This window comes from Apodemus sylvaticus, chromosome 22 (genome assembly GCF_947179515.1).
Source record: "Apodemus sylvaticus chromosome 22, mApoSyl1.1, whole genome shotgun sequence".
Classification (NCBI taxonomy): Eukaryota; Metazoa; Chordata; class Mammalia; order Rodentia; family Muridae; genus Apodemus; species Apodemus sylvaticus.
Window position 1 is genome coordinate 40,538,226 of NC_067493.1, and position 12,475 is coordinate 40,550,700.

Sequence of the window (12,475 nt, forward strand, 5' to 3'; positions counted from 1 at the left end):
AGAGTTCTACCATCCACCGCTGGAGACCTGAGATGGAAGGGGGGGCTGCTTCATGGGGATGGCTGGGTGGGCAGGGCAGTGAAGCCTGCAAGATTTATTTCTGCAGAAGTGTGTCCCCTTGCACTGTGGCAGACAGAAGACAACACGTATTACTCCTGTCTACTCAGGGACTCTATAGAGACCATGTGGACATTTCCCCCCCCTCCCCCCCCCCCCCGCCAAAAGTCCCTGGAGGGGCTTTGGGGACCTCCATGTGCCCCTGCATGATACAGCTCACACTGGTCCCCATGCCCCACCCCTTAGCAGGTCCCCACAGGCCTCTCCTGAATCTGAGCTTCCTACCTGTCCCAGAGCAGGAACCACCCTGAAAGTTCTCATGGGTAGATCAGGGAAAAGGCTTTCTACCTTTCAGAAACTCCTCTGAACAAGATATTAGAAACCTCTGCCTTCCAAGAGCTACTGAGCCCGTGGAGGCTCCTGGGAAACTGGAGGGGTAGCCCCACCCGCCTCCCTTACAAGCAGACAAGCAGTATCCTAGGGGGCATCTGGATCAGGGTAGCCACAGGTGTGTGCCACTCACCCACAGGACTTCTTACCGGTGTGGGTTTCGAGATTCTTCTAATAAATTGCCAAGGGCACTTGGGAGCTGTGATCATACTAACCCACGGTCCCACATGATTGGCTAAGGCAAGCCAGGTTTCCTGGTGGGACCAGGGTATATGACCCTTCATCCCCAACTGCCCCCGCCCACCCTGCTCACCTGCCTACCCTGTGTCACCCTCTTTTTCAGCTGTCATTCTCCACGTTTATAGCACTCGACACACCTAGGCCAAAAAAATCCTTGTAAAGGAGAAAGATATGAGAGTTGGCAGGCCCTGTGCCCACCGACTCAAGGATAGTGGCAGAGGCAAACAGTAGACCACGCTAGGTGTCCGCAGACCACTGGGGGCAGCTGGCAGGGCTATCATCATGGGTACCCAACTTAAGATGCAGGGGATAGGAACAGCTTTCCTAGAGTTGGCCACATCTCCTCAAAGGATTGTACACAGCAGGTGGCTGGCATCAATATATGTGAGTTTTGAATAGAGATGAGACAGCTGGGGGCTGGATCTGGCACAGATGGTACCTGTGGTGGGGCAGGCTAAGGCCTGAGTGCAGGAGTGTTTGTTTCGTGATCTCAAGGGTAGCCAGCTCCATGCCAGGCACTGAGACCAAATGGGACAGATGTGATAAATGTCAGGCATGGAGTCAGAGGACCTTGGTCCTTTGTAAGGCACCAAGTAGGCGCTGGGTCGGTTTGGCAACAGCCACCAAATCACAGATATGCTATAAAGGATGGAGTTCCTCCCCTGGCTATTGCTTTAGCTAAGGGTATGGCGAATGGGGTCAGCTGGGGTGCTAAGTGGTGGGAAGGAACCAGTCCAGGGGGACAGTGTGGGACTAGCTCTCACTACACTTAGCGTTCAAAGGTGGCTGCCTTGGGCCTCAGCGAATCAGCCATGGTGGCAGAAAAATTCCCTCTCTACTCTGGGTATCTCCTCAGCATAGGACCAGGCAAGGGCCTGGGAGTACTGTTTCCTCCCTCTGGCTCACCTGCATGGCGTCTGCTCTGACGTCGCGTCCCGCTGGCTCGTCTGTGTGCTCCCCCTCACCTTGTGCTCTGCACCCCCTACGTGGCCCATCTGCTCCATCCTAGAGTCCCCACCCCCACCCCCCGGGCAGGCATGCCGCAGGTGTCCACATGCGCTGCCCCCTGCCTCGCTGCCAAGACTAATTCTGTGTGTGTTTTCTCTCCTTCCTCCACTGCCTCATGTCTGGTCATACAACCGCTCTCTCACACATGCTGTCCCCAAGGAATGGCATAAGGCTAGGAGCTTGGAAGGCACTTTCCTGGAGCAGCCTGAGTTCCCCCAACAGCCCCACCGCAGTAAGAGACTGTTCAGTATCCCTGAGGTAGCTGAGGAGGACGCGGAGCATGGCGAGCCGCTGCTCAGGCAGGCCATGGGGTCCTCCAGAGCCAGGGCCTTGTTGGCCATGCAGCGTGGGCCAGCGCGGTCCTGCTGGGGACATCCGGTCCTCCAGGGATCCTGGCTCCCTGCAGAGCACAGGGGCCCAGGCATCCATGTGGAAGATCTCTTTCTGGAAGACAGAGGCTGTCGGTTCAGCCGTTCGGCCACCAGGAGCCCGGACAGTGGTTTGGACTGTGGCAGTGAGGAGGAAGAGTCTCGATTTAGTTTCAGGAGCACCTCGGCCAAGTGCAGTCCAGGCCCTGGTCACTGTCCCTGTAGGAGAAGCCCGAGGCCCCTGCTGGCCCGGCGGAGGACGCTGACCCGACAGAGCAGCATCGAAGAGGACTTTGGGGAGCAGGTGGACCCCAGTGACGTCATCAGGAGGGATGACACCCAGCCAAGCCCGGAGAGGCCCATGCCCAGGAGGGATGGCTGGGACGAGGCCAGCGACCACGAAGATTTTCGGGGTGTCTGGAGGAAAAGCCCAGGCATGCCTGACAGTAGGGCAGCTGAGCGGGTCACGCAGCCTCCTCCCCGAGTGGCAGACGGCCCTTTGGTGTGTCAAGTAACCATCCTCCCACACGCGCGCGCTTGCCAAACCAATCCGTGCTCATTCTTTCTTTGGTTTTGCCTTTGGTTCGGGTTTTGGCGTGCATCGGGGGACTCTCTGGGCCGCTCTCTCTTTGGTTCTTTCCCTGCATTTTTTTTTTTTTTTAATTTCTTTGGTCCACATTGCTCCTGAGTTGCTTGGCCATCCCGAAGGTTTCCTTCCTTGCTTTGGAATAACAATCTTCCCAACAGAATCGGCGATGGTTACGGCTGCTTTACTTAAAGGACAACTGAATCTAAGTTTTAATTAAGGGTTAGCTGAACTGCTGAGTATCTGAACTCAGGAAACATACATTTCCCCCCACCCCCACTCCCAAAAAGGATCTTGACAGACTCACGGGGAATTGCTGGTATGATCAAAGGCTTCTTGTCTTTGTTGTTTGGCTTTTTAAGTTTGGTTCTTTTTGTTTTTTTTTTTTTAACTTTTTTTTTCCTTTTGGCTTTCATCTGTAACTGTTAAAAATATGGAGACTAGAGAAGAAATTCATATTTGTAAATTGTTTCTAATGGTTTGCCAACCCCAATCTTTTTCCTCCTCTGTGTCTACCACAGAGCAGGGGTTCGGTTAAAGCTTCATTAATCTCTGTAATTGTACTCTTTCTCCAACATCTGTACCGCCCCCAGCTGTCAGTGGGCACACAGGTGGACCACCAGCAAAACCTCCTTCTGAGCTATGCATGCTGGGATTTGTCCACACCAGGCACTTGCCTGCAACCCAGTGACACCCAGTCTCACCCATTGCTATAGGCTCATAAACACCCTGGTTCCTGTGACCTGGGAATGGCTTCCGTTAGCCTGATTCCTAGTGATCCACTTTCCCTTTAGTTAGTTCTGACCAAATGAGAGGTAGATATCTCTAGACCAGAGACCTGTTCAGACCCAGGTTAATTAATCCAGGAGCATGATCAAGTCTGATAAGACACAGGCACTTCCCTGAGTGTCTAGAATCCTCCGTGCCCCCTTCTGTCTGGGTTGAACTTTGGGAACGTTGGCCGTCTATCTCTGCTAGGGACACTCGGGGGTGGACAGCAAAACCAGGAGACGACTTGCCTGAGAAGGAGCCTGCGCTATAACACATAGTCAATTTGGTTCAAAGGATTTGGCTTTAGAAGCAATAACAGCAACCCAAAACTCCCTCCTGTGATTCAATTTTACTACCAGCCCCGCTATGATGTGTCCAGAAGGGACCTGGATGTAGAAAGCGGGGTCCTGGGCCCGGCTGGCTTCTCCCCCAGGTCACTCAGCTAACCTTTCAGTTAAAAGCTATGTTTAGTTGCCCTTAGCGCTTCTGCTTCCAATCCGGATTGATTTGGCTTTAACTCCTCCTTTACCGCCGAGGCCAGTGACGGATAATGTCTAACAAGTGTGTTCTTCTGGGTCTAGATTTTAGGAAACTCCGCGTTGATGGGACGAGCGGACCGGATGGAGCACGTGAGCCGAAGGTATTCACACAGCGGCGGAGGGCCTCATAGGCACCGGCCGGCAATGGCTCCATCCACTGGTGAGTGGGTCTCATCCGTATCGTTCGCTTTCTGTCCACCACCTAGGCTTAAAAACAATTCTGGGATCATGTTGTAGGGCTTTGGTCCCCATGAAAAAATGCCTGAGAAAAAGGACAACAGGACTCACAGTGCTGGGGTTTAGTTCACCATGCGACGTAGCATGCAAGGGGAGAGTAGCTCACCTCCTGACAGCCACACATGTGGGAGAGGAAAGGAGGAGGAGAGAGAGAACAAAATACTGTATATACTAGCTTATCCTTCCCCCTCCTACTCCATCAAGAGAGCCCCGGGATGGCGTGTGCCACATCCCCACATGAAGGACGCAGCTCCTCCCGTTACCTCCTCTCTGGACCTACCCTCAGAGACATAACACTGAGATGCGCTTTAGTAAGTTCCCGAGGACAGAGAGATGCTGAGTTGACTTATACCCCAGATGTACTGCAGATATGTAGGGCCATCTATGTGCATCTGCCACATTGGTGCGGGTCCTGGGAACATCTGGAAGCTGGACATGTCCCCAGGTCACATGTCCCCTTTCCGAGACACCACTGGCCCTTCCCCTCTCCACCCATCCCAATTCTGTTCTCTTCGCCTACCTCATGAAACCTGCACATCCTTTTCACATAGACCATGTTGGATTCAGCCAGTGGTGCCCAAAGCTGTCTTTGGGTTGTTGTCACCAACCCATGCTAGGTGGCCACAGGTAGGGGCGGCTACTGCCGCTGACATAGAATCATGGGAACAGTAATTCTAAGAAGTGATGTTTGTAACAGGGATAGGGAGGAGCCAAATAAACTAGGCTTTCATGAACACACACATTCCACACACCATACACAAACCACATACACACTACATACACACCATATACAAGCCACACATACTACATACACACCATACACAAACTACACACACAGACACACATACTGCACACACCACAACAGATACATACACCACACATAAACACGCACCACACATACATGCCATACATCATATAACACACATACACACACACACACATACACACACACAAACCAGCAGGGACACTAAGCAGGAATGGCTGGGGACTTCAGAACTGAAGGAAACGTGTTCAAGTGACCTCACTGGACAATGACAGATTTGAGTTTGGTTCTAGAAACCACATCAGGGGACTCACAACCACCTGTAACTCCAGCTCTCAAAGGATCTGACATCTCCCACATCTGAGGCACCCGCACTCACATGCACGAACCTACACATAATTAGAAATAAATCCTTTTTAAAAAAGAGTCCAGAGGGAAAGTGCGAGGGTTCTATTTGCCATCTTATTTAAAGGGCAGGGTTATTATGGAGTTTAATATCTGCACAAGGGAGTATGCCATGACCTTCTTGCAGATATAACTAGATAACCACACACCTCATGATATATCAAGTCTCACACACACACACACACACACACACACATACATACACAAGGATACCAAAAAAAAAAATCAAAATTAGATACCGAGAAAGCATTAATTTCCTTCCATGTAGGGTGTGTCTACTGCTGGTTCAGAGCTGGCAGAACATCACTGTCGGCCATGTTGAATTCTGAAGTGTGAGAGTGGTAAATAACCTTGTAGTTATCCTTGTGTCCTGCTGAAGACCCAAGAGGCATCTCATGAGGGTCCGATCTGCACTCTGAGGGACCAAACACCTATTCTGGTAGAGCCTCAAGTCCTCTTGCTTCTATGGCTTTCAGTCACAGATGGCTTAGGTTGGATTGAGGTCCCCTTTCTGAAGCAATTGCCTGCTTCCATAGTCCCATCTCTGTTGGATTTCTGGCCCCATACAAAGCCCAGACAGACAAAGAGGAGCACACAGGGCTGCCCTTTTCACAGATCCACTTCACACGTGAGCTGTACCCCTGAGTTGTTCCATGGGTGTCCCACGATTCCTGTGCCCTATGTCTTGCCCACTCCAGATGAATACACCGGGCGAGACCATCTTTCTCCAGATTTCTATGATGAGTCAGAAACTGACCCTGGTGCTGAGGAGCTCCCAGCCCGCATCTTCGTGGCTCTGTTTGACTATGACCCGCTCACCATGTCCCCAAACCCGGATGCTGCGGAAGAGGAGCTTCCCTTCAAAGAAGGACAGATCATCAAGGTACTGATGGCCGTGGTGCCATGGGACACGGGACAGAGACTGGCAGTGGAGACGGAGTGTTCTTCCTGCAAGCCTGGGCAGTAGCAGCCCTTTGGCTTCAAGGGCTGTGAGAGGAGATGGCTCAGGGCTGGGAAAGCCTTGAACACAAGACAGGCAGGAAACTGACTTCACCTAGGAAGAAGGGCAATGCCTTCACCTGGGTGCCCTACTGGACTGTGCCCAGATCTGTGCATACACACCTGCGTGCTCAGTCAGAGTTTGAAAAGCAGAGGTTTTAGTGTCTGATACCTAAACTTCAAGCCGGCATACCAATAAAGGGGAGGGGAGAGAGAAGGGGAGGAGCCATGGCCAAGGGTCCAGGTGGCCTGAGACTGATGCAGGTGAAGGGTGGGGCTTAAAGGGGGCTTGAGGGACTTTCGGGGAGTGGGGGGCTAGAAAAGGGGAAATCATTTGAAATGTAAATAAATTATATCGAATAAAAAAATTAAAAAAAAAAGAACGTGTTCTCAGCAGTTTTGACTGACGTGTGGCTGAGCCAGCCTATCAGATGCTCCAATGTCCCCCCCCCCCCCCCCCCCGTGACTCCAGGTATACGGAGACAAAGACGCAGATGGTTTCTATCGTGGGGAGACCTGTGCCAGGCTCGGCCTCATCCCCTGTAACATGGTCTCCGAGATCCATGCAGACGATGAGGAGATGATGGACCAGCTGCTGAGGCAGGGTTTCCTCCCTCTGAACACGCCCGTGGAGAAAATAGGTGAGTGTGGTCCCTCAGGCTCTGCTGCGCTTGGGCACAGGCCCGAACAGGGAGCAGCTGCCGCCCCTAGAAGCCCAGGCTACCCAGCGCCTCTGAGTGCCCAGTTCTTGGGAGGATTTGCTATCCATTATTGCTGGGTACAACCCACTCTGCAGTGCAGTACTGCACTCCAGCTGTGCGCTGTAGGGACATTCACGCACCCTGGGATTTGCGCACTCACTTGTAGTTTGCTTTCTGGGCTGATAAAGCATTCCAACCAAAAACAACTTGGCGAGGAGAGGGTTTATTTCCCCATCTGCTCATTCTTGAGGGAAGCTGTGGCAAGAAGTGAGGCACAGACCATGGAGGATCGATGCTTACTGGATTGCTCAGCAGGCTTTCTTTACAACCTAGAGCCACCTGCTCAGAGGTGGCACCACCCACATAGGGCTGTCCCCACCCACCCCTACCTTAGTCCTCAGTCCTGGGGGTGGGGGAGAAATGCCCCACAGACTTGCTCACAGGCCAATCTGATGGAGGCAAATCCTCCAGATAGATGTTCCTTCTCCCCAGTGTACAGTTACATTGATAAAAGGCCAGAGGTCTCTCCCAGGAGTATGGGAAGATGCTAACAGTGCGACCAGTCAGTATCGAAACATGACCTTTCCTCATGGGACCTACCTTCTCTTCATTCAAGGACTTTGGGTTTGTAATTGGCTTAGGTCTGGAAACTGGTTGATGGGCTGTGATTCCCCATTACTGTGATCCAATATAGCCTTGCTTTCGTTTGTTCTAGAGTCCTTTTGCTTATACAGATCAAACAGAAACTGAGCAGGCTTCTCTAGTTTGCTCCAAGAAACACCATGGTTAATTAGCCTGTTGTCAAAGTCAGGCCATCGGTGGCATTGTTTTGCCTGTGCTGCCCATAATGGTAACTGTGCTCATCTTGCCTTGGGTGATTCGACGCTGTGGCCTGGGCCTGCTACTCTGGATGTCAGCATGTGTGACAACTCACCAAAACTATTCCTGTAGCTCCTGCGCCCCTCGCAGGTGGTTCCACCAGTCTCCTTCTCTAGCAATTATTCACAGCTTTAGAAACTAGGGGAGGGGCCTTGTAAGTCCTGTAAACTTCTGAGTGTCCTGATCCTTAAGTTTCCTTAGCTGCTTGAGTCTTAAGAGCCGCCATCTTTTTTCCAGGAAGTAAGGTTTCAACTCAAAAGATAGCAGTTGCCTTCTTCCAGAATCTCATGGCTCCTGCTAGGTTTTCCAAAGCTATAATTATCTGATGCCTCAGACATCCTGGACTTAGTTTGGGAGGAGGTCCCCTATCTGATGGAGTCCCAGCATGGTGGACACAACGGAGAATAGCACTATGAAAGTGGGGACATTAGCAAGTGGTGCCCACACTTTTGGGCAGTACATAAGGACACCACAATTTGGAGAGATTCATAACTAGATCTTATGGTTTTGCAGAGAGAAGTAGAAGAAGCGGCCGGGGTCACTCTGTACCCACACGAAGAATGGTGGCTCTCTATGACTATGACCCTAGGGAAAGCTCTCCTAACGTGGACGTTGAGGTAACAGCCTGGAGTTCTTTCATGACAACCCGGAACTACCACCAATGGCTTCCGGGCTTCTTATGGGCACCCCACTTAGGCCGTGTGCCTTTGAGTCCCACTTCCCTCTGAGCATGGGAGGGAGGGAGGGAGGGAGAGCCAATGACCAGCCACTCCACAGCAAACCCAGGTCCACATCACCCGTGGTCAGCTGAGGTCCAGGGATGCTGGCAGAGACCCCAGAAATCATTGATAAGTGAGCCAGTGGCCCTTGGTAGCCATGCTCACAAACTGTCCCACTTGTTGGGGTTTTGTCTAAGCTCCACCCCACATCTACCTGGCAATAGCCAGGTATGCCCCGCCCCAGAGATCTGGCCCACTATAAGAGGGGCTACTTGCTCCTCCTCTCCCTCTTTGCTCTCCGCTCTCCCACACTCTCTCACCTCTCTGCCCCTGGGGCTCTTCCCCCCTCCACGTGGTCATGGCCAGCCTCCACTCTCCACTCTCTCTATTCTCTCTCTATTCTCTCTCTCTCTCTCTCTCTCTCTCTCTCTCTCTCTCTACCTCTCTCTACCACTAACTCCCAATAAACTCTATTCTATACCATGTCTGTGTGTGTGTGGTTCCCTCAGGGGCAGAGGTGCCCAGGCAAGGACCTGCCTGGACACCTTCCCCCACGCTGCCTAGCCACACTCACCTAACCCCCTATACTCCCCCCTTTTAAGCCCTTTCATCTTGCTGCCGAAAGTCCTTCACCACTCCCTCCCACACAGCCAGGAGTCGTCCTGACAGAGCATACCTCCCAGATTTGCCACTGAGAGGATGGAAGGTTCAGCCTTATTCCAGAGTACAGTCCACTTGCTCCTCTGTGCTCTAAGTTCCTATTCACCTATTAGTGTGTCCAGTTTCCAAACTGTGTCATGGGGATGTATGCATAGAATATGCCCGGCCTATGTGCTCACTGGGTGTGACTGAGTGCTTTATGTTCCAAAGACAGTTATAGTAGCCAATCCCCCAAGTCTCCGGGCAGAACGATTGGAAGAACGACCTGTGACCCACACTTACTGGGCGTGGCAATATAGAGTCCCTTATAGCAGAGAAATGAAAGTTACCAAGGCTGATCATCCCCCACGAACCTATGAAAGATGAGAAAGGAAGGCTGGTGTTCTAGGGCCCCCCGCGGCACAAAGGCAGAACATGATCAGAGAGAAGGACAAACCTCAGAAAGAAAGCTGAAGTCTTTGCCTCCAGAGTCACCTGTCCTCACACCAGATTGATCTGGATTCCCGCCCGAGGCTTTGCTGTGATCGTGTATTAGCGCCACCTGCTGAACCGCTATCAGTTCATGCTTAACGTTTTTGAGACACAGTCACAGTCCTGGTTCTCCTCAGCTGCCTGGCTGTTTCTTTCTACCTTCTACTGGGCTCTGCGGTCTGAAGGGTCTAAAGAGGAGCGTTTGCACCCTGGCCACCCTGGTCACCCGGGCTTCTATTCAACATTCTCTGCTGTCCTGTCCCCCACTCTGGGACCTGCTGTTCAGCAGATATTTCACAGACGGGTATTGAATTGGTGATGGAGTTGGGAGGTTTTCTTGTGCAGAGAGGATGTTTACCAATGGTCCTCTAATGTTTCCCCCATGCTCCAGGTGTAGAGTTACCACTTGACTTCCTGTGACTTGATTTCCTGTGTCTTACCAGCAGGTGGCAATGACCTTTAATCTACTTTGTTTCTCTCGGGCTCATTCAGAACAGACCCCAGCTTTAAACAAACACCTACTTCCACCCCACCCCCACCCTTCCACTTTGAGGAACCCATCCCCCTCCATCCCCTCAGCTCTGTATCCTACAGCCCTGCATCTTGACACAGTGAAAAGACAGGTGAATCCCCAAAGGGTAGCACTTGTACAATACCTACCTTGTTTTTGCAATCTGCCCTTAGCCCTGTCTTCTGTCTTTGCAGGCTGAACTTCCATTTTGCACAGGAGACATTATTACTGTTTTTGGCGAAATCGATGAAGATGGATTTTATTATGTAAGTTTTTGAAACATCAAAAAAATGCTGTTTATTTTGGGGAGTTCCACCCCCTGGTTTGTTTTCTCTCTCTCTTCTCTCTTCTTTCTCTCTCTCTCTCTCTCTCTCTCTCTCTCTCTCTCTCTCTCTCTCTCTCTCAAATTAACCCGTGAATTGTGATCTGAATATGTTGCATTCTGAAGCATTCACCTGCTTGATGCCTCTCCGAGATAAGTTCTCTTTTGTATTATAATATAGAAATATGGGGGCTAGAGTGGCACATGATTGTAAGCTCAAGGAAAGGTTGGGCTATGTGGCTAATTCCTGTTTCAAAAACAGAAAGGCGCAGGGAAAGGGGGCATAGAGAAGGAAAATGGGGAAGACCGAAGGAGGAAGGGAGGGAGGGAGAGAGAGAAAGAGAGAGAGGGAGAGAGAAAAGGAAACCGCAGTCGGTCTGGGTCTCTTATCGCTCTCTACTAATTATAGTATTTTCTGTGTCTAACAAACTGTAGACAAAGCAAACACAAAATTGCCACTGTCCAAACATTTACAAAACAATTTGATTTTTCTAGGCTATTTATGGCCTGGGTGGTGGGTTTTCTTTCAGGGAGAATAGGAAATATAAACAAAACAAACAGGTGGGCCAGCCCTGGTTTCACAGCTCCCCTCCCCCACCCCAGCCAGACACTAGAGAGTCGCCCCTCCTCCGCTCAGTCTCTGCCTGTAGCATCCATGGTGCTTCCCTCCTGTTCTGCAGCTGTCTAATGTTCTCTGGGGGCAGAAGTGAGGCTATCTTTACAGAAGGTGGGGCTAACTTCCCGCTTCTGTAACCCGACATCCCCTGCATGCTCCCCCAGCCACACCCTGTAGCCACCCCATGGCCACCCCTCTATGGCCCCCTGAACATAATTGGGAGTCTTGCTTCTCTGTGCAGTGACGGATATCCCCAGAGGCCCCCCCCCTACACCCCCTTCCACACACCCCCACACCCTGCAGCCTCAGGCCTGCAGGGCTTCAGAGTTCTGACCCTCTTCTGAACTGCCAGGATTTCACAGCCAGTTTGAGTGGGATCGCCACACCCCCTTGTGGGTTTCTAGTGGGATAGGCATACCTTGTTGCACAGGGTGACAATGTCTTTCTCTAGGTCATAGTCTACTTTTTTTAAGCTTTGTGTTTTGAGACTAGTTTTGGTCTGTGAGTTTGTGTGAGGTCACACTTTCACTGCCCTTGGATGGTGACTACAAGAAGACCCGTCCCAGTGACTGAAGCAGTTACTCTTTATTTCTTCAGTTTCAAGCTTATTTGTCATTTTCGAACTTGTGGCCTTTATTTACCTTTCGCCTGAGTTAGAGCATTATAAAGGTCATTTCTAAAGAGAACCTGTCCTGGGCTGAAGAGCTGGCTCGGAGTTTCACGGCTTGGTTTTTCTGGCTGAGGACACCCCCAGTTGGCTCTCACGGCACCCATGCCTGGTGGCTCACAACTGCCTAGAACCCCAACTCCCTCTTCTGTCCTCCTCAATTGGCACCACACACACACACACACACACACACACACACACACACACACACACACGCACACATACACACACATATGTATGCATGGGCTGCGGTTCCCAACTCTGCTCCTTCGGACTCTGTGGTTTTAGAATGTGTTTTATAATATCTCTAGGGGAATCATTTTGTAGTGAGCCTTGCCCCTCCTACAAACCCTTAGCACTCTGTTTAACAGAGAAAGCATATGTCATGTTTAGATTAGGTTCAGGGAAAACTATGTCTGTCGGACAGGGAATACGCTTCCTGCCATTTAGCAGAAGACACGGAAATTTCTTCCTCCTCTATTTGTATGTCTTTAAATCATTCTTAAGAATTTATGGGGCTCACTGTTATTCTTGACCCCAGACTTCAGTTTGCCTCTTCCTTTGAG

General features: G+C 51.1%; 1 protein-coding gene across 1 annotated transcript in view; it reads left to right on the plus strand.

Annotated features, from left to right (window-relative positions):
- The window catches only part of Rimbp2 (RIMS binding protein 2), a 54,081-nt gene that overhangs the window by 31,766 nt on the left and 9,840 nt on the right, over positions 1 to 12,475 (plus strand). Inside the window, exons 13-17 of the mRNA XM_052168700.1 lie at positions 4,002 to 4,119; positions 6,063 to 6,247; positions 6,836 to 7,004; positions 8,457 to 8,560; positions 10,499 to 10,570. Coding sequence (XP_052024660.1) covers positions 4,002 to 4,119; positions 6,063 to 6,247; positions 6,836 to 7,004; positions 8,457 to 8,560; positions 10,499 to 10,570 — 648 coding nt within the window. The remainder of the gene's footprint in view (positions 1 to 4,001; positions 4,120 to 6,062; positions 6,248 to 6,835; positions 7,005 to 8,456; positions 8,561 to 10,498; positions 10,571 to 12,475) is intronic.